Source organism: Sabethes cyaneus, chromosome 2 (assembly GCF_943734655.1).
Source record: "Sabethes cyaneus chromosome 2, idSabCyanKW18_F2, whole genome shotgun sequence".
NCBI classification, from domain to species: Eukaryota; Metazoa; Arthropoda; class Insecta; order Diptera; family Culicidae; genus Sabethes; species Sabethes cyaneus.
The window spans coordinates 108,557,313-108,580,029 of NC_071354.1; the positions used below are offsets into that span (position 1 = coordinate 108,557,313).

Here is a 22,717-nt window from a genome sequence, read left to right on the forward strand (position 1 = left end):
AAAATTGACGAGATCTTCCTATCGACTACTGACTGCAACTACGACGTGCTATTCTTCACTGAGACTGGACTTGACGACCGCATCAACTCACTACAGTTATTTGGGTCATCATTCAACGTGTTCCGCTGCGACCGTAATCCAAGCAATAGCAATAAGTCTGCTTTCGGTGGTGTTTTAATTGCTGTCGCACAACGTCACTCAAGTTCATTCGTGCGTACTGTTAATGGTAATCGCTTGGAGCAGGTATGTGTAAGTGCTTCTATCTATGGCAAAAAGCTATTGCTCTGTTGCATATACATACCACCAGATAGAGCTAAAAGTGTCGATATCGTGAATGACCACATCTCATCCGTCTGTGAGTTGTGTGACATCAGCGCAGAGCGTGGTAACATTATTGTTTGTGGCGATTTCAATCAGCCTCACATCGTCTGGGAGCAAGCCGCTGATGAGAATCGAAACATCTCAACTTCCCGGCTACCATGTGCCAGTGTGGCTTTGTTGGATGGAATAAATTTTTTAAACCTCTCTCAAGTGAACACGCAGCGAAACCATCTCGGGCGCACACTGGACCTAGTGTTCTGTTCTTCAGATTGCTTGCTTACGGTTGATAGCTGTATCACCCCGCTGCTTCCCGTCGATCCGCACCATCCACCGCTTGTACTGTCGTTGCCTGTTTACAATAGCAGTGCCGTTGTAGTTACCACCGCTGCTGGAGATGAATTGAGTGAATTGAATTATAGGAAGATTGATTTCGCTGCTTTGTCTGAGTACTTGTCGCGTATTGACTGGGACACTTTGTTCGAATGCGGTGATATCAATGAAATGGCTACGCATTTTTGTAGTGCAATTAATCAATGGTTGATTACAAACTTACCACGTGTGAAGCGGCCAACTATCCCCGCATGGTGTACCCCTCGTCTCCGACGTCTGAAGCGTGAGCGTAACAGGGCTCAACGTGCTCATCGCCGGAGTAGAACAATCTTGACTCAACATAATTTTAAGCATGCTAGTGACAAATACCGTCACCTGAATGCCATGTTGTACAAGTCATACGTGTTACGTGTGCAATGCGACCTTCGAAAGCAACCGAAAAGATTTTGGAACTTTGTCAACTCCAAAAGAAAGTGCTCTTCTGTCCCAACAAACGTATACCTTGATGATAATGAATCAAGCTCAATCTCAAACTCTTGTGAGCTGTTTGCGAAGTTTTTTGCTTCCGTTTTCGCGGATAATACCGCCTCTGATGGTGATGCTGATGTAGCGGCAGCGCATGTACCGGTTAATTTGGCGGATTTGAGCTTATTTACTATTACTACCGAAATGGTGTTAACTGCCACCAAAAAACTCAAGCGTTCTTTCTCTGCGGGACCTGATGGCATCCCAGCCGTTGTTTTGAGCCGTTGTATAGAAGTGTTGGCTGAGCCGTTATGCGCAATATTCAATAAATCTTTCGAACAAAGTAAATTTCCCGATATTTGGAAGCAATCGTTTATGTTTCCAGTATATAAATCGGGCGATCGCCGTGATGTAAGGAACTACCGCGGGATTACTAGTCTCTCCGCGGCATCAAAATTGTTTGAGATAATTGTGAGCGGTGTAATACTGCCCCGAACTAAAAACTATATATCCACTGTTCAACACGGCTTTATGCCTGGTCGATCTGCCTGTACTAATCTGTTAGAGTTTACCTCGACGTGTATTTTGCAAATGGAAGAGAAAAAACAGGTTGATGTCATCTATACCGACCTGAAAGCGGCTTTCGATCGGATTGACCATGTAATACTTTTGCGAAAGCTCCAACGACTTGGTGCATCCCAGAAAATGATTGATTGGCTTCACTCATATCTTAGCGATAGAGTACTACGTGTGAAACTAGGATCCAGTACTTCGTCAGTGTTTAGCAACAAATCTGGAGTCCCTCAAGGTAGCAACTTGGGTCCTTTGCTTTTCTCATTGTTCTTCAATGATGTTGCGATTCTGCTAGAACACGGCTGCAAGTTAGTTTACGCCGATGACCTGAAACTATTTGCTACGATAGATAATGGAGATGACTGCCGCCGTTTGCAACATTTGCTCAATCTATTTACTGAATGGTGCAGACTTAATTGGCTTATCATCAGCATTTCAAAGTGTGAAGTTATGAGTTTTTACCGGATTAAAAATCCAATTTGCTTCGGTTATACTATCGACGACATTGAACTTCGCAGAGTGGATCAAGTTAGCGACCTGGGTGTCTTGCTGGACACTAAATTGACATTCAATCTACACTGTGAATCAGTCATTTCCAAGGCGACCCGACAACTTGGATTTATTGCTAAGATTGGACGGAACTTTAGAGATGTTTACTGCCTGAAATCATTATATTGCGCTTTGGTTCGTCCGCTACTTGAGTGCTGTAATTTGGTTTGGTCCCCCAGTCATCTTACTTGGAACCTACGGATCGAACGTGTGCAACGTAGGTTTATTCGGCTGGCTCTACGACATCTCCCATGGCGGCATCCTGATAACCTGCCACCTTACCCGAATAGATGTCGTCTACTTGACCTCGATACACTCGAACGCAGGCGTAAAATGCATCAGGCTATATTCGTGGCTAAACTTATCAACGGCGAAATTGATTCTCCAAAATTGCTATCTATGCTTAACTTTCGGGCATCGCAACGGACATTACGCTCAACTGGCTTGCTGCAAATACCGTTTCATCGAACCGCGTTTGGAGCTAATGAACCGATTACGGAATGCATTAGGTTGTTCTCAAAAGTCGAAGAACTATTTGACTTCGGTATGCCTTCGCACTTATTCGCGCAAAAGATAAGAAGATCGAATTTACTGTAATCTGTAATCAATTTTATTCATGTAGACAATTTATAGTCAGATGAAGTACTCAAATAAATAACAAATAACAAATAACAAATTACTTTTATTAATTACAAGGATCGCGAAATTTAGAAACTCGCGTGACGCGCGGTTTAATATCTTACTTCTAACTGAACGATGACAAGTCAACGAGTACACACTCGGAAAAATCTGTGGATTAGAATCGAGTAGAGTGCATACATAACATTTCCTTCCCCTTCTGCGAAAGAAATTTCAACTATGGTGAATATCGACGCGGTGGGCGACTTTGTCTTTCCGAACGACGCAATACTGGTGGTGAGCCTTCGATTGACCGGCCTGGACTGCTATTCGGTGTTAAGAACCGTCCATTTAGTGTGTCGGATCCCTCAGACGACGATTCTGACGATGAACTTGATTCTCGGTCGAATTGCGGTGACGTCACGATATCTCGATAAAAATGTGTACGACGAGATGCCTCACCTGTTCCACTCGGTGGAAATTGTAGGGTTCTATTCGAGCTTGATTCACTTGGAGACTGGGTGCACTGCTGGCTGCACTCGTTGTCGTGGAAACGTCGAATTTGATCAACATGACGTTTTAGATGTTTTCCTTCGTAAACAATGTCGTAGTGGAGATCTCCCAGACGAGCAGATACAATTCCTGGGATCCACTTGTCCATTCGAGGATTTCCCGACAGGCAGTAGACGTGTTGTCCGGGTGTGAAGGAACGAAACGACGAGTCAAACGTTACTCGTTGTTTTTCCGCTATCTTCGTGCTGACATCCTGTGGTCTGACGAGATCCAACCGGGTTCGGATGTTTCGACCAAGAAATAACTTTGCTGGTGATTCTCCGGTTTCGGGATGGGGAACTTTTCGATACTGCTGCAGGAATTCGTTGGTGTTGGCTTGCAGAGTATTGCTGGTTGATCCCATCGTCTTAAGTGCATTTTTTACAGTCTGGACGTAGCGCTCGGCTTGTCCGTTTGTTGCGGGATGGTAGGGCGCAGAGAGCTTGTGGTACTTCACTCCACTACGCTGGAGAAACGATTTGAATTCCTCGGCAGTAAATTGAGGACCGTTGTCCGATACAACTGTTATTGGTGTTCCGTAGGCGGCAAACAATTCATCGAGAAGACTGATCGTGGCAGCAGTTGTAGTTGAGTTGGTGATTTTAACTTCAACCCACTTGCTATATGCGTCGACGACGATTAGCAGCATCGAACCTGCCACTGGGCCAGCGTAGTCGACGTGTATTCGCTCCCATGGACCGTTCGGGTACTCCCAATGATGTGTGTTGAATTTCGGTGGTGCTGATGCATGTTGTGCACATTCCGTACAGGATCTTGCCGTGTTTTCGATGTCGGTGTCTATCCCTGGCCAGTATACGAAAGAACGTGCCAATCCCTTCATTTTGACGATTCCGATGTGTCCCACGTGAAGGTCGTTCAAGATCGTTTGCCGAAGAGTAGGTGGTATGACAACACGGTGCTCAAAGAGTAGACAGTTAGCAACTAGGGTGTATTTTGCTTCCGGTGCCTTGTAACTCAGCTGCATTAAATTTCGTCCCAATTCCAGTTCTTGAATGATCCTTCCAAGGTTCGTGTCCTTTCGTGACTCACGTGCAATGTGTTCCGCTCGCACTGGCAGTTGCTGAATTTGATGTAAGGAAAACTGTTCAAACTCGTCTTCGTTATTTCTTCCCTCGTGGAGAGACAAGCGATTGACATCAGATTGTACCGTTTGGCTTGGGATTCTGGAGCAGTAGTCGGCATTCGTATTTTGACTGGTTGGTTTGTAGACCACGTCGAAATTGAAGTGAGCCAGGTAATCGGCGTAGTTTGCCATTCGACTAATACACAGCGTAGGGAGTGATTTTTCTGGATGGAGGATTTGCGTAAGCGGCTTATGATCCGTAATCAGCGTGAACTTACGCGCGTATAGGTAGTGGAAGAATTTCTTCACCGCCCAAACGATGGCGAGAGCTTCTTTGTCGATTTGTGGGTACCGTTGTTCGGTGGCGGACATTGTACAACTGGCGTATGCTATCGGTCGCTCCATGCCATTGCTCAAACGGTGTGAGAGAACGGCACCAAGACCAGTTTTGCTTGCGTCCGTTGCAAGAATTAGCGGTAGAGAAGCGTCATATTGCATTAACACTTGGGGTGAGACCAGAACCCGCTTTAAGTCTTGATAGGCCCTGTCTGCTTCGGGTGTCCATTCGAATGGATCGGTTAGCAACATGTCGCGTAAACTTCTAGCCCTTGAAGAAAGATAGGGAATGAACGCACTATAGTAGGTTGCCTTACCTAGGAATAGCTGTAATTCCTCCGGGGTGGTCGGACGTGGTGCGTCACGTATAGCTTCAACGTGCTTATCCGATTTGTGCAAGCCGTGGCGGTCGATCCAATGACCTAGGCATTCGAGCGATGACGTGGCGAAGATGCATTTCGTACGGTTGAGTCGTATGTCATGAATCATATACCTTGCAATAATAACTTTGATGTATTATAAAATGTTACGGTAACACTTCTTTAAATAAACTTCATCTTGTATTTCTCCATAACTAAGATGGTTGTGTTTTAATTAACTGGTCTTATTCCATCATGAAACATGGTGTCAGAATAGCTTCCATAGCATAAAAAACAAGATACAGGCATAGAAAACAGCCTGAGCATTGAGCTGTTGTAGTGAATAAAAGTATTTACACACGAAAGCAGCAAACCCAGTTTCGGAAACGAATAAAAGAAAAACATCATGGCGTCGGACGACGAGCTTGAGGGAGCTGTAGGAGGATTGTCCATCGAAAATCGGTCTAAGTCGACAAGCAACGTCGACACCACATCAATGGCGGCCGACACCACAGCTGCAGTGACTGCTGCTGCGAAAGTGATTAATAATAACATTCCGTTTCCCGAACCTCTTTGTTTGTCGGGAAATGTACGACAAAATGTAGAGGATTTTATTGAAGGATTCGAAATTTACCTCGTGGCTACCGGGTTGGAGCACCGGGATGAGCGAGTAAAAATAGCTACATTAAAAGCAGCAATGGGAGTTACGGTCAGAAAAATATTTAACAATTGGCCGCTACGTGAAACAGAAAAAAGCAACGTTAGTGCTTGTTTGCAATCTCTAAGAAAATATATTGTTCCAAAGAGGAACGTGAAACTTGCTCGTTACGAATTTATACAATGTAAACAAATGAGCCCGGATGAAGCTAGCGAAGGCGAAACAGTGATGCAATTTATAAACAGAGCTAGAGCATTAGTGAAAGATTGCAATTATGGAAATATCGAAGAAGAAATGTTGCGAGATGTTATCGTAGCTGGCTTACAGGACCATCACTTACAAAAGGAGTTTATTGATAAACCAGATCTTCCAGCCGCGGAAGTGATAAGCCGGTGTATGTCTGCTGAGGCAACACAAAATGAACTCGGAAAAATCAAGTGGTATGAAGAAGAGCATTCGGTAAACAAAGTGTACAAAAAGCAGGTTCTAGATAAAAAGTGTGGCTATTGTGGTTATGCATATCATCGCCGTTTATCGGAGTGCCCAGCAAGAGGAATCGCTTGTTTTTATTGCCAACAACGAAGACATTTCGAGTCAGTATGCAAAAAAAAACGTGACGATGCGGAAAAATTTCGTAAGCCAGCCAAAAACTCGAAACCGCGTAAGAAAGTGCAAAGAATTGACGAAAATAGGTCGGAAAAAAGTTATGCTGAGGAAGAAGAATCACTAGAAGAAGAAGTGATTGATTCGATTGAATACTTGTATAGTGTAAAAGAAGAGCGTTCCAGTCTACTTAAAGCCGAGTTAATCTTTAAACGGGAAGGAATGAAAACGACACCGGTTAAGTGTATTCTTGATACTGGTGCTACGTGTAATGTAGTAGGACTTCCGTCATTACTTGATTTTCTTAACGTATCACACATAAAGTTGGACCAACATCGATCAGTGCTTAAGGGATTTGGTGGTAACGCGATTAAAACGTTGGGTAGAGCAACAGTCGACGTTATCTACAAAGGAAAAGAGTACAAAGCTGTTTTTAATGTTGTGAAATTTCCACAAATACCGATACTTTCGCTGTATACGTGTAAAAAGTTAAACCTAGTTAACTTTTGCCTATCGATAATCGAGGAACAAGAAGGCATTGCAAGGAATATACTGTCACGTTATTCTGATGTCTTCGAAGGAATAGGGCAGCTTGCCGGAGATGTACATTTGAATATAGATTCATCCATAAAGCCAGTTGTTCAACCAGCGAGACGTATTCCGATAACTCTGCGACCGGAACTTAAAAAGCAACTGGATCAATTGGAGGAGCATCACATAATTAACAGAGTCGTTGAACCAACTGATTGGGTAACGCTGGATGAGGAAAGTTCACGACTCACGACTTTCTGGACACCGTATGGTCGGTACCGTTGGTTAAGAATGCCGTTTGGAATTTCCCCTGCACCAGAAATTTTCCAGCACAAACTTCAAGAGGCAGTCGACGGACTTAAAGGCGTTCGTGCATTAGCAGATGATGTGATTATATTCGGCTGTGGGGATACCATAAAAGAAGCATATAGTGATCATAACAAAAATCTACAAAGTTTTCTTCTAAGGATGAGGGACAAGAACGTGAAGTTGAATAAAAACAAGATACGGCTATGCCAAACCAGCGTCAAATTCTTTGGTCACATTTTAACATCGGAAGGAGTGAAAGCCGACCCAGACAAAATTCGTAGTATAGTGGAAATGGAACAACCTCATGATGCCGCCGCTCTGCTTCGGTTTCTAGGCATAACATATTTATCCAACTACATGCCAAAGTTGTCAACTGTCGCGGAACCTTTACGAAAGCTAGCCACTCAGAAACAGTCATGGATCTGGGAAAATGTTCACCAAGAAGCATTTGTGACTCTTAAGACCATGGTGACGGAAGCTCCTGTATTGAAATATTTTGATATTAATAAGGATGCAGTTATACAATGCGATAGTAGCAGCGTCGGGTTGGGAGCTGTACTGATGCAGGATGGCAAACCAGTAAGCTACGCATCCAAAACGTTAACATAAACCGAAAGACGATATGCACAAATCGAGAAAGAAACACTCGCTATAGTTTATGCTTGTAGGAAATTTGAGATGTATATCATTGGCAAATAAGTTACCGTACAGACAGATCACCAGCCCTTGTTAAAATTTTTTCAAAAACCGTTGTGTGAAGCACCAATGCGATTACAACGGATGCTTCTGGCCCTACAAAGGTATAAACTGAAACTGCAATTCAAACCCGGCAAGGAAAGCGTGATAGCTGATATGTTATCGAGAGCAGCGATGACAGATGGAGATCCCACTGATCGTGGAATTTACGATATTTATACAATCGACATGGATTTTACATTCGCTGAATTCGAGCAGATAAATGTTCTGGACTACATTCCGATTTCAGATTTTCGATTAGATCATATCCGAAAAGAATCATCAAACGATGCGGATATTCAGCATATTATCAGATATATTGTCGAAGGTTGGCCAGCTAGAATGATTGATGTACCTGAAAAATTAAGGGGGCATAGTACTTTTTCAATGTAAAAAAATCGAATTTTTTTTTATTGATTATTTCGAAAGATTAACATTTTGACCATATGTGTTTCAAGTCATTTCGATGAATTCCAAAAATTGACAAAGTTACAGCTATTTGTACCACGCATGTTTGGAGCGATTACACAGCGAATAAAAACTTCAACGTCGTTTTTCTCGAAACTAGGTTTTGAAAGTCGGTACCATAAATATCTCAAGAACGGCTCAAGCAATTTTCATGATTCTTTTTTTGTTTTGAAGCCAACAAAATTATCTAGTGTTTGACCCATCCTTTTCTCGATATTACAATTTTTGTATTTTTTAGAAATGTTTAAAGTCAATTTTTTCGTCTAAAAACCTTACTTTCATGTTTGAATGTCCGCCATTTTGTTATGCGTTCGAATTTAAAAAAAAGGATGGGTCAAACACGAGATAATTTAATATACTTTCATGTCGTTTTGGAATTTTTCAATTCGGATAGGCCCCCCAGCGCCAATCTATGGTACCGCAAATCATGTTTTTTTCGAATGATCATGTTCAAGGAGCCGTAGGGGAGAGGGGAAGAAGTTCACATATGCAAACAAAATTGTAAATATTAGTATAAAGTGCAATGTTTAGAATGCATAAAACCCGAATCGATTCGCTTTTCGCGTTATCGAGAAAAAAATATTTGAAATAAGGCAAAAAATATGGTGTAAAAAGTACTATGCCCCCTTAAAAGTGTACTGGAAATACAAAGATGAACTAAGCACACAAAATGGCCTCGTGTACAGGAACAACCGTATTCTCATACCAGTCAAAATTCGCAAAGAAATCTTGGAACGACTACATGCATCACATTCAGGAATACAGTCAACGATGAAGCTGGCACGAGATACTGTGTTTTGGCCAGGTATCAATGACCATATTAGGCAGTGTATACAGAATTGCAGTACATGCATTAAATACGCCCCCAATCAGCCAAATCAGCCAATGCAAACGCACCAAATTCCTTGCTACCCATACCAGAAGATAAGTCTTGATATATGCGAAGTTCAACTGGGTGGAAAAAAATCAACCTACTTGATCACAGTAGACCATTTTTCCGACTTTATTGATGTAGACGAATTACAAGAAAATGCGACAGCTTCCACGGTAACTCTAAAATGCCGCCAGAATTTTGCGCGTTATGGATCCCCAATGTATGTGACAACAGATGGGGGACCACAGTTCAACAGCACGGAGTTTCGAAAGTTGTCTGTAGAATGGGAATTCCTACATACTATGTCTGCACCATACCACCAACAAGCAAATGGGAAGGCGGAAGCAGCTGTAAAAATAGTGAAGCAACTGTTAAAGAAATCTTACGAAACTAAGACAGATTTCTGGAAAAACTTGCAGCAATGGAGAAATGTTCCAAACAGTGGTGATAGTTCTCCCTCGCAGCGCATGTTCAGCAGAAGAACTCGTTTCAACATACCGATGGCTGAGGCTAAATATGAATCTAAAATTCAGGAAGGAGTAAAAGAGCAAATACAGAAAAATCGTCAACGAGCCAAGCAGTACTATGATAGAAAAGTTAGAGTCTTGCCATCACTGGAGATCGGTCAACCAGTTTTCGTTAAAAAGAAACCAACAGATAAAGTTTGGACACCAGCCTCCGTCGTCGATATACCTAGCGATCGCTCTGCAATCGTGGATGGCGGCGGTCAAAGATTGTGGCGAGATAACGTAATGATCAGACCAGCAACAAATCTACCAAAGCTAGCACCGTCAACACAAACTGGATTGCAAGACCGAAACACAGTGGAACAACCAGATGCTATGCAAGCTATGGGAACAGCTTGCAGCCCATTGGAACCCGTACCGTTATATACACCCTCATCATCAACGGAGGTACCCCCGACAGACCGGCCTCGGAGAGCTACGCAGCTGCCGAAACGATTTACTGATTTTGAAATGTATCCCATTGATTAAAAAAAAAAGGGAAGATGTCATGAATCATATACCTTGCAATAATAACTTTGATGTATTATAAAATGTTACGGCAACACTTCTTTAAATAAACTTCATCTTGTATTTCTCCATAACTAAGATGGTTGTGTTTTAATTAACTGGTCTTATTCCATCATGAAACATCGTAGACCATTTTGTTTCATCCTGTCCATCGTTGCGGTAAGAGCTAGCAGGAGCTCGTCGAAGTTCTTAGCGAATACGATGACGTCGTCGTAGAAGCTGACAACGTGATCCAGTCCTTGAAGAATGGATTCCATGCGTCGCTGCCAAATAGCCGGGATGTTGGCAGCCCCATATACGGCTCTTGAGGGACGAATGAGCCCGTGCGTTGAAGTGTTGAGAGTGAGCACATGACGGAACTCATCGTCGACTGGGAGATGAGTGTAGGTGTCCGTTACGTCCAAGTGGCAAAACAAGGCGGCTCCTTTCATTTTGTTGAAGATTGTTTCGATTTTCGGTATCGGATGTTCGTCGATAATCATACTTGGGTTGACGGTCGTTTTATAGTTACCGGTAATCCGAATACTTCCGTTCCTTTTCATGACGATGTGGGTTGGCGATGCCCACTCGGAGTAGTCAACTTTCTCGTAGAATCCGGAGGCTAGTTTCTTATCTATCTCGCCTGCATACCGATCACGCAGCGCAAGAGGCACGTCTCTAGCCCTCGCGAAAACCGGGGATGTCCCTGGTTTCTGGTGCACTTTCGCAGGTGGTCCTTCGAGCTTTCCAGGGATGTCGCTGAAGATACTGTCTAAGTTGTCCAAAAGCTGCGACAAGTGAGCTGCTTGATCCGGAGTAAGTTCGGTGCTCGTGAGTGAGTTGATGGACTGATCTGCAGAGAACATTCTGTTCAAATTGATCTGTTTAGTAAAATGAACAATCCATTCGCGCCCGAAAAGAGAATCGGATTTTCCGGCCACGACGTACAAGTTTAGTCTGCGCGATGTAGATCCGATGGATACTTGCACAGGGAAGCGACCAAGGCACTGGATGCGATGTCCAGTGTAACTGGAGAATTGCCGATTCGTTGGCAGCAGCGAAAACTTCGGCTTGATGGTTCGAAGCTGTGTTTCTCCTATTATTCCACACGGTGCTCCGGTGTCCAGCTCCATTTGCAGGCGGCGGCCATCGATCTCGACATCGATGAGTTTCTTTCCGGTGGATGAGACGTTGAGCACTTGATGGAGGGACTGCACGAAGTCGGCTTCGGGAGTCGGCGTTTCTTGGGACTCCACCAGATCAGTAGAAGAATTCTGAGATTTCTCGGATCGGCAGACTTTGGCTATGTGACCTTTCTTGCCGCAGGCGTTACACCAGACGTTGCGGAACCGACATTGATTTCTCAGATGCTGTCCGCCACAGCCGTTGCAGGGACGGGATTCACCAGCAATGTTCGGGTGGAGCTTGCGTTCGTTGTTGGAAGAGTGGCAATCGTTGACGAAATTGAGGCGACTTCCTTGTTCTCGGCTTCTCGTAGTCAAGTTTGTTGGTACCTTCGGGGTACGCTGGCGGTGGTGTGCCAGTATTGATCTCTCGGGTCGTGTTCCGGGTCGCTTCCAAGGAGTGTGCGATGGTGTACGCAGCGTTGAAAGTATCCGGTTTTTTTGCGATGATCTCGTCGCATACGTCTCTTGCTTCGAGCCCATGCAGGAATTGTTCAATGAGCATTCTGTCTAGAAACTGGTCGTATTCGCAGTAGGCAGCACCCTGCTTCAGCCGGAGGGCAAACTGTGCGATGGTTTCGCCCTTTTGCTGAACGATGCTCCTGAATTTGACGCTCTCGACGAACTTATTCCGTATCCGGTCGAAGTGGTTGACAAGGGTCGTGCGTAGATCTGCGTAGGGAACTTCTGCTGGATCGCGGGGAGAGATGAGAAACTTCAGGGCATTATTCAAGTCAGCCCCCATGTGGACACGGGCAAAATTTGCGTGTTGGGCTTCCGGGATGCCACTCAGCTGTAGGGCCCATTCGAAACGGTTGAAATAATCAGCGACGGTCGTTCCTTCTGATGACCGGTACTCCTGTACTGTAAACGGAGGAGCTTTCGGCGATGGAGCAGCAGCGTCTCCTACCGGAACCTGTTGAGCGTGTGCGGCGACGGCACTTCCAATCGATGCTCGGAGGGCTTGTGCAATCATTGCGGACAGAGCCTCCATAAACTCGGGATTTGCGGTAGCCATTTTTGACCGCGAGAAGAATGCGCTTCGGTGCGATTCTAACCTTACTTCTGTAGCGAGAGAAGTTTTCGACTAATCCCACTTCTGACACCAAATTGTCGGGTATGTGGGTGATTAGTCGTTAAAGAAGTACTACACGGAACGTTTACTAATAAACATTACTTTTATTAATTACAAGGATCGCGAAATTTAAAAACTCGCGTGACGCGCGGTTTAATATCTTACTTCTAACTGAACGATGACAAGTCAACGAGTACACGCTCGGAAAAATCTGTGGATTAGAATCGAGTAGAGTGCATACATAAGTCACTTTTTTTTTAAATAAAGTAATCGAAATCACAATAAACAGATGGTGTATTTAACTGTCGTCCCTACCTGTGAAGCAAGGCGATCACAAAGAAAATGTATGGGGATATTTGACCTGGAAATTTTCGATAATTTTCACTAATTGGTGATTGAAAAGAAAATTATAATAGAAATCACATAATTGCTACATCTATTATGAGTTGATCGGTATCTAAACCATGAAAATTCATTCATAATTGGCAGAGCTATTGGGCTGGTACCGAATGACCGAATCACGAAAGGCCGAATTTCAACAGCAGTCACTGAAGGCCGAATCACGAAAGGCCGAATGTTTTCGGAATGCCTAAACTATTCAATAAATAAAAACCCGATTTAATCCACCTAGTGGTGAAAGGAACCTTTGTTATTCGGTCTTCATCTACGTTAACGTAGCGTAGTACGTTTGTTTACATACATTTTTTTGAAATTGAATAAGTTTACAAAATTTAAACAAAATAGGCGCACTTATAAATTTTGACAGATCCTTTATTTATGAAACTGCTAAGTAAGTATTGGTAAGTTTTATTTTGTTTTATTCATTTATTTACTTCATCCGACAGTGAGTCTTAATGAATTGTGATTAGATTGGAAAAAGCCACCTTGAGTAAGTCTCATATTCTTACTCAAAGCGGCACAAAAACCCAATATCTTTTGAAACAGTTGTACAAACAAAAATCAATAGGAACAAATCAATAAAAAACTACTAAATACAATACACACACTTTACAAATGTACAAAAGTAACTAAAAAAACATATTGTTTCCGCGACGATTATACTCCAAAGCCATTCGACGAATTGATTCATAAAGTCCATAATTTGTGCGATGCGAATCGACACACAGAAGCTGTTGATTCCGTAGCAGTCGACGAGGGCAGTGTTACTGAAGCCGCGATAAAACAGCAGGGCAGTCCATAGTACCCAACAGAATCTTATGAGCAGTCTTGACGATGATGTCCTTTCGTCGCTGCTCAAGAGGCGCAATTCCTACTAGTTGACAAAGCTCCTCATAAGGCGGCAGAGTATCGGGGTTACTCCAGGGTAGCATACTGCAAAACTTGCGGATGAAGCATTTTTGTATCCGTTCAACTCGAAGTATCCAATATTCATAATGAGGATCCCAGACCACACAGCTAGTTTCGAGAACGGAACGCACTAAGGAGCAGTAAAGAGTACGTAGAGTACCTGGATCATGGAATTCTCTACCAATTCGGAATATAGTGCCAAGCTGACGATACGCTTTATTGATAATAAAGGCATAGTGTTGTCTAAATGACATTTGGCAATCCAGTACAACGCCTAGATCTGTTACTGAGTTACCCCGCTGTAGTGACGAACCGTTAATACAGTAATCAAATACTAGGGGCTGTTTTTTACGAGTAAAGCTGATTACAGTACATTTTTGATTACTGATTAGCATACGATTACAGTTGCACCAATCGGCAAACAAATTGGTCAATTTCTGGAGACGCAAACAATCTGATGTGGTTTCAATTGGCAGATAAATTTTTATATCATCAGCGTAGCACAGCCTTGTTCCAGTGTGTGTGTGTGTGTGTGTGTGTGTGTGTGTGTGTGTGTGTGTGTGTGTGTGTGTGTGTGTGTGTGTGTGTGTGTGTGTGTGTGTGTGTGTGTGTGTGTGTGTGTGTGTGTGTGTGTGTGTGTGTGTGTGTGTGTGTGTGTGTGTGTGTGTGTGTGTGTGTGTGTGTGTGTGTGTGTGTGTGTGTGTGTGTGTGTGTGTGTGTGTGTGTGTGTGTGTGTGTGTGTGTGTGTGTGTGTGTGTGTGTGTGTGTGTGTGTGTGTGTGTGTGTGTGTGTGTGTGTGTGTGTGTGTGTGTGTGTGTGTGTGTGTGTGTGTGTGTGTGTGTGTGTGTGTGTGTGTGTGTGTGTGTGTGTGTGTGTGTGTGTGTGTGTGTGTGTGTGTGTGTGTGTGTGTGTGTGTGTGTGTGTGTGTGTGTGTGTGTGTGTGTGTGTGTGTGTGTGTGTGTGTGTGTGTGTGTGTGTGTGTGTGTGTGTGTGTGTGTGTGTGTGTGTGTGTGTGTGTGTGCAGCTAATTTTCAATCGCCTGTTTCTCAAAGGTGGCTGAACCGATTTGACCGCTTTTACTTTTGTTTGAAAAGTATTATTGCCTAGTATATCACTATTCAATTGTTTCGTGGTCCGACGTTTCATTTAAAAGCTATTAGCAAAAATGTGAAAATTACGTGACACGCGTTTCTCCGGAACTTCGCAACCAGTACCAAACTAATGCTCTTGAAAGCGGATAAGCAGTTTATAAATTGGCCTTAAAAAACCTGTTTTGACCAGATCGATCGCCTGTTTCTCAGAGATGGCTAAACCGGTTTTTGCGCTAGGTGTCTCATTTGAAAGGTAATATAGCCTAATAGACCACTATTGAATTGCTTTTTGATTGGACGTTTAATTCAAAAGTTAAGAGCAACTAAAATTTACAATAATTTTTAACGATATCATACTAGATAATTTATCTAGTTTAAATTAGTTTGGCATCAAATTAGAGGCTTGAATGCTGCAAATATATCTGTAAAATTTCAGAAGAATTGGTTTTGCCGGTCAAAAAATATTAACCCTCGCACCAACCTTTGTAGTACGGTTACTCACGGGCACAATAGCCCAAAACCAAAAAAATGTGCGCATTAGAGTTTTGACTGGGAAAACGTAGTTTTGAGTTTATCGAAACTTTGGAAGAGTTTCTTGAAATTGAAAGCTCTATCGTGTGGTAAAATTTTAATTTTGATTAATCCACCTAAAAGTGAAAAAAAAATTATTTTTCTTTAGTTTTAATATAACATATTAATGTGTTCTGCAAAGTTCAAGAGTATATTATTACAAGAAATTTTGCTGAAGACAGTAACCTTCTATCAATTCAGCGAAGATTGAAAAATTTTATTTATTTTATATGAATTTGTAAAATCAGTTTTTTCATTTTACCTCGTTTTGTAATTGTTGTATGACTTTTTCATGTTGTACAAATAGTAAAAATACACTTTGCTGAATATAGTATACCTCTATGTTTGTTTGTTTGTTTGTTTGTTTAGGAACTGTAGAACTTTGATTATAAAAAAATACCCAAATTTTGACCCCGAATTACTCGACTATCGACTATATTTCCTCTTACAACTTACTTTTACTTGCACTTACTCAAATTAGTAACAACAATAATGGCAGTTCCTGTCTTTTAGATGGCGTTGCATTGCATGGTCTTTACCAGATCAATCCGGTACCCAATCACAATGGTCGGCTCTTGGACCTTATTTTCGCTAATCACTCAGTATTGGTAGCCTGTACAGTAACTAACGCATATGACGAGCTTAGCAAAATTGACCCGCACCACCCTCCAGTTATGGTTAGTTATGACAAGCCTGTCGGTGCTTTGTTTGTTGACGAATTCGATCCAAATGCACTTGACTTCCGACGAGGCGATTTTGATGCAATTGAAGCGGTCCTTTATAATACCGATTGGTCCTTTTTGATTGAGAGCTCTTATGTCAATGATGCAGTTGCTGGTTTCACTGCCACTATTCAACAGTTAATGTTGCAAAATATTCCTCGGGTTCGTCCACGCCGCAATCCCATTTGGGGGAATCGGGAATTGTGCCAACTTAAACGTTAGAAAAATGCCTGCCTGCGTGCTTACCACACATCTAGAAATGCGCGAAATCGTTATTTGTTCAAGTAGGCTTGTCAGAAATATAAAACCCTGAACAAAAGTCTATATCGCAACTACGTACGTAATACTGAGCGTATCCTCCGCGGCAGCCCGAAGAATTTTTGGCAAACGGAAAGAAGGTGGCTTGCCATCTACAATGTTTATGAATGATGAAGCAGCCTCTACCACCGATAGCAAATGTGCTATGTTTGCAAAATACTTTATGAATATGTTCAACTCTGATTCAATTTCGCTAGATAGTGTAACCGAGGCTTTGTTTTTCGTTCCAAGAGATGAAATTTCGGTTGAATCTTTCTTGGTCACTGCTGAAAACGTGGCCAATGCCATTCGTAGTACAAGACAATCATACTGCCCGGGACCTGATGGTATACCTGCTGTTTTACTGAAAAAATGCTGCGACGCGCTAAAATCTCCAATAGCTACTATTTTCAACCTCTCGTTACGAAGGCAAATTTTTCCTGAGTGCTGGAAATCATCGTTTATGTTCCCTGTGTTCAAGAAAGGTGATGAGCATAGTGTGGAGCACTACCGTGGTATCACTTCATTGTGTGCTTGCTCCAAGATATTTGAAGCCACAGTCTATGACCATCTACTGTTTCATGTAAAATCCTATATCTCCTGGCCGATCAGTCTCAACCAACTTACTGGAGTTTACCTCGCTTTGTCTGCGTACAATGGAACAGGGTAACCAGATCGATGCTATTTACACTGACCTGAAAGCGACATTCGATCGAGTCAATCGTGATATCTTGCTAGCCAAACTCGACAAATTAGGAGTGTCAACTAATTTACTTTCATGGCTTAACGCTTACCTGCGCAATCGTAAAATCGCTGTTAAATTGGGTCCCAGTCAATCGAGTTGGTTCCAGAATGGTTCTGGAGTTCCACAAGGTAGCATCTTAGAACCTTTGCTATTTTCGCTGTTCGTGAACGACGTCACTCGACTGTTACCTCCTGGAACAAGGCTGTGCTACGCTGATGATATAAAAATTTATCTGCCAATTGAAACCACATCAGATTGTTTGCGTCTCCAGAAATTGACCAATTTGTTTGCCGATTGGTGCAACTGTAATCGTATGCTAATCAGTAATCAAAAATGTACTGTAATCAGCTTTACTCGTAAAAAACAGCCCCTAGTATTTGATTACTGTATTAACGGTTCGTCACTACAGCGGGGTAACTCAGTAACAGATCTAGGCGTTGTACTGGATTGCCAAATGTCATTTAGACAACACTATGCCTTTATTATCAATAAAGCGTATCGTCAGCTTGGCACTATATTCCGAATTGGTAGAGAATTCCATGATTCCATCAATTTCAAGAAACTCTTCCAAAGTTTCGATAAACTCAAAACTACGTTTTCCCAGTCAAAACTCTAATGCGCACATTTTTTTGGTTTTGGGCTATTGTGCCCGTGAGTAACCGTACTACAAAGGTTGGTGCGAGGGTTAATATTTTTTGACCGGCAAAACCAATTCTTCTGAAATTTTACAGATATATTTGCAGCATTCAAGCCTCTAATTTGATGCCAAACTAATTTAAACTAGATAAATTATCTAGTATGATATCGTTAAAAATTATTGTAAATTTTAGTTGCTCTTAACTTTTGAATTAAACGTCCAATCAAAAAGCAATTCAATAGTGGTCTATTAGGCTATATTACCTTTCAAATGAGACACCTAGCGCAAAAACCGGTTTAGCCATCTCTGAGAAACAGGCGATCGATCTGGTCAAAACAGGTTTTTTAAGGCCAATTTATAAACTGCTTATCCGCTTTCAAGAGCATTAGTTTGGTACTGGTTGCGAAGTTCCGGAGAAACGCGTGTCACGTAATTTTCACATTTTTGCTAATAGCTTTTAAATGAAACGTCGGACCACGAAACAATTGAATAGTGATATACTAGGCAATAATACTTTTCAAACAAAAGTAAAAGCGGTCAAATCGGTTCAGCCACCTTTGAGAAACAGGCGATTGAAAATTAGCTGCACACACACACACACACACACACACACACACACACACACACACACACACACACACACACACACACACACACACACACACACACACACACACACACACACACACACACACACACACACACACACACACACACACACACACACACACACACACACACACACACACACACACACACACACACACACACACACACACACACACACACACACACACACACACACACACACACACACACACACACACACACACACACACACACACACACACACACACACACACACACACACACACACACACACACACACACACACACACACACACACACACACACACACACACACACACACACACACACACACACACACACACACACACACACACACACACACACACACACACACACACACACACACACACACACACACACACACACACACACACACACACACACACACACACACACACACACACACACACACACACACACACACACACACACACACACACACACACACACACACACACACACACACACACACACACACACACACACACACACACACACACACACACACACACACACACACACACACACACACACACACACACACACACACACACAGTTCGTCGTGCTCTATTGATTGGTATATGTGACTCGACCCTCCGGGCCTCGGATCAATTTCGTGTTTTTCGACCAATTCCTAAACCTTTGTAATATTAGTATAACAAAGGTAAAAACATGAATTGGCAAGTAATTGACAAATAACTTGAATCAATTTGTTCCCCTAATCGCGAATAAGCTTCGTTCATTATAAGGTGCGAGACCTATTTACCGTGTTAGTAGCGAATGTTTTATTTAGGTGCATGCATTTTGCTAGGTTTACTGACTAATAGGGATTATCCCGAACGAGCGACAGCGAGTAAGGACAGCATGTACCACACGTTTTTGCAGGTTGAAGGCCGTGAATATTTTCGACCGAATATGACGTTCGGCCTTGTGATCCGATCGTTGTGATTCGGGCTTTAGATATATTATGCCATTTGTAATTTCGGCTATTTGTGGTTCGGCCATTCGTGATTCGGCCATTTGTGTTTCGGCCATTCGCAGATAATCCTACGTCACAGTCCTACGTCATTAAACTTTCAAAATACCATATTGCCACAAATCAAAATAGATGTGTGATTGCAATTAGATGATCGGCTTCTGGCTTATGTATATGGCTTTGAAAGTTTGCATAATTGATATGCATAATTAAATAGTTATAAGCAGAATAGTAAATTGTTATCAACAAGCAAATAAAATGATAGTGTCCTATACCACGCGCTCGTCCATCCACGTCACATTTTTCTACAAGAATAACTAGTTGGTACAAAGCTGTTTCCCATGGAAAAATGAATGTCACTGTGATTAATTTTTTTGTGGTAACCAAAATAAAACTCTAGTCTTGTATTCAATCATTTTTTTCGATTAAAAAGCAAATTGTTTATTGATTGCATCCGGAATACGCTAGCTATTAAATGTTACGTGCGCAGAAGATAGATAGATAGATAAACCATTTTTTTCTCTGCTCAACAATTCTTTTTATCCATGTCACAGTTCGAATCTTGATTTTGATTCTCCTCATTTTCCTTATCGTCTTCTACATTAAAAGTGTAAGGTTTGAAAACACCTCTTACACTTTCAAATGCTTTTCTAAAACCAAGTTTGGTATATAAACTTCGCGAAGCATTATTCTCTGGTCTTATCACCACAAAAGGTACATATCCTCGTTGAATGACTAGTCTTGTAAGTGCTTGGGCAAGTTGAATACCATACCTGTAAAATAAATATAAGAAAGAACATTATAACTAATTTGTAATGCTTTATAACATAAAATTGATTCAGCCTGTTAGAATTAGAGTAAGGCGGGGCATAAGTGCGACGTTTGAAGAATATAAAGAAGCAAAACAACCGTAAATCGTCTGAAGTAATGGTATTAAGCAAAATACAGCCTTAATTTTTCTGATCAGGTGCCGAATCTCACTTTGCGGGATGAAAGTGAGTTTTCCGCAGGGTAAAAGTTCGAAGTTTGAATCCATGAAATTAATGCAGTATATTTTTAGTATTTTCAAATGCCGTTTCTGTTTCGATCTGATGCTTTTCTCTATTCAGATAATTTTATGAACTAACTAACGATATTTTTGATATTGATATTGTTTTCCCGTTAAAAAACTTCGTTGTCAAGAACTAACATCGAGAAAGCGCAATATCAATATCAGCAAGTTAACATTTCTTCTGTCGCATAAAATGCTCTATGCGTCCCGCGATATGTGTACCGTGCCGTATCGAAATCCGTACACCTAAGAACTAGACAATTTTAAATGGTCAATATAAAATTATGATATCGTAATAAGCAATTCGTCATATTTTCTTTTGACAGTATAATCCTTATTTTAACATTATTTGCAATAATAAGAAACTAAAATTAATCCTAGTTATAAAAAATCGAGATCGAAATGTGCAGCTGTTGATTCAAAATCCGTACACTTTTTTATGTCTGATTCAAAATCCGTACACCTGTGACTCAAAATCCATACACCATGTTAAAAATCAATTAAAGTCCGCATAATTTTGAATCTTAATCCGTGTAAGCTTGATCGAAATGAGTTTAAAGTTTATGGCTAAGTTTTTGTTTATTTGACTAATTGCTTTATAAAATATGCTTCTCTCGATAATTGACGCATTGTATTTTAGTCCTGCTCATCTAAGAGTCGTTTACACGCACAGTAGGAACACTACAAGGAATCAATCTTTTTTTTTTTTAGCCAAATTATGGGTAATTGTTCATTTTTGATCGGAAAGTTAAAATATCAGGTTTGGTACTGGTAAATATTGCCTCTATCCATGGGACCACCCACTTGTAACAAAACCTCGTTTGTGTTAAATGTTCTTACATTTTTTTCCTTATGCCTCAGGAAATATTAGGCTTAGAAACAAACTTTTTTAACATTTTAGAGTAAATTAACTTGACTTATAAACAATATATAACATTTTTTCTTGATTTTTGTTGCAAATTATACGGAAAGCTAAAAAATTGCAGAAGAGACTCCGGTATTTCGAGAGTACCAATTCAACATACTAGCTCTTATCGTAGTGACCGGAACTTAAACTATCTCGATGCTTTATTAAAGGATTATCCACCATTAATTATCGTAATTCCCATCTTCCAGTTTATCGACATATAGATCATTACATGTGTGAATGCTCAATGGCATAACTTGTAACTTGTTGTATCAACTCGCCGGTTTTTTTTTTCAGGAGGGTTTTCTTTACCCGCCAGCGGTTGTCCCAACTCGCCGAGTTTTTCACGAGGGTTGTCTTTACCCCCCAGCGGTTGTCTCAACTCGCCGATTTTTTTAGGTGGTTTTCATTACACACCTTCAAGTCTTGACGGTTTTCTTTACTCGTGATATTTCATGTGGTTTTCATTACACACACGGCGGTCGTCTCGGCACGCCATTTTATCTTTGGTCGTTTTCTTTACAGACCATATTTTAGACGGTTTTCGTTACACGTCACTTGGATAATTATAACAGACCTCCATGTCGAGAGTAAAAAAAAACTGTTCGAAATAGTAGGCAGGAATCGCCAATGTGAATGCTCAATGGCATAACAGGTTTCATGCCAGACGCCATTATAAATCGCACTGTAGAAATCACTCGACGTGGAGAAGCGCTGTGTGAACAAAGTACGTCTTACCTGTCCAAGAGTCTGCTGGAAAAGAGGCCGATACGCGAGCAATGTTGCCAATGATAATCGCGCACTGTGACAGCTTCACATGACAGCGTTGCCAACACTTTCGTCGTTAAGGGGGAAGTAGAGTGACTATATATAGAGTCCTGCATGCACCTCACATACATGTATCTCACAACATAGGAGCTCCTAACCACACTTTTTTGACAGCACTTGGTGGTTTGTTTACATGGTGTTAAAGTTTGAATTGAGTTTTCTATCTTTGTCCGGCAGATAATGATAAAAAATTATAGTTTTTATTTAAGAGAAAGCACCTTACATGCATTTTAAAGCACCTGATGCAGTAATCCGCCACGAAATTTCAAATCGAAACCGCTGTATGTGACAAAAATA

General features: G+C 41.6%; 4 protein-coding genes across 4 annotated transcripts in view; 1 reads left to right on the forward strand and 3 right to left on the reverse strand.

Moving 5' to 3' along the window:
* Window positions 1-3,094: 3,094 nt before the first annotated feature.
* LOC128735841 (uncharacterized protein K02A2.6-like) lies at window positions 3,095-5,317 on the reverse strand. Its single transcript, XM_053830325.1, has one exon. It carries the CDS (start codon window positions 5,315-5,317, stop codon window positions 3,095-3,097), a length of 2,223 nt encoding a protein of 740 aa, XP_053686300.1.
* A 276-nt stretch (window positions 5,318-5,593) lies between these two features.
* LOC128735842 (uncharacterized) lies at window positions 5,594-7,897 on the forward strand. Its single transcript, XM_053830326.1, has one exon. It carries the CDS (start codon window positions 5,594-5,596, stop codon window positions 7,895-7,897), a length of 2,304 nt encoding a protein of 767 aa, XP_053686301.1.
* A 2,606-nt stretch (window positions 7,898-10,503) lies between these two features.
* Window positions 10,504-12,580, reverse strand: LOC128735843 (uncharacterized protein K02A2.6-like). The gene is made up of 2 exons (XM_053830327.1): window positions 12,026-12,580; window positions 10,504-11,952 (listed from the first exon to the last, which is right to left on the reverse strand). The coding sequence occupies exons 1-2, from the start codon at window positions 12,578-12,580 to the stop codon at window positions 10,504-10,506; spliced, it is 2,004 nt and encodes a 667-aa protein (XP_053686302.1).
* Window positions 12,581-20,160: 7,580 nt separating this feature from the next.
* Window positions 20,161-22,717, reverse strand: part of LOC128737248 (uncharacterized) — an 85,540-nt gene continuing 82,983 nt past the window's right edge. Inside the window, exon 5 of the mRNA XM_053831852.1 lies at window positions 20,161-20,407. Within this exon, the coding sequence (XP_053687827.1) occupies window positions 20,161-20,407 (247 nt within the window). The remainder of the gene's footprint in view (window positions 20,408-22,717) is intronic.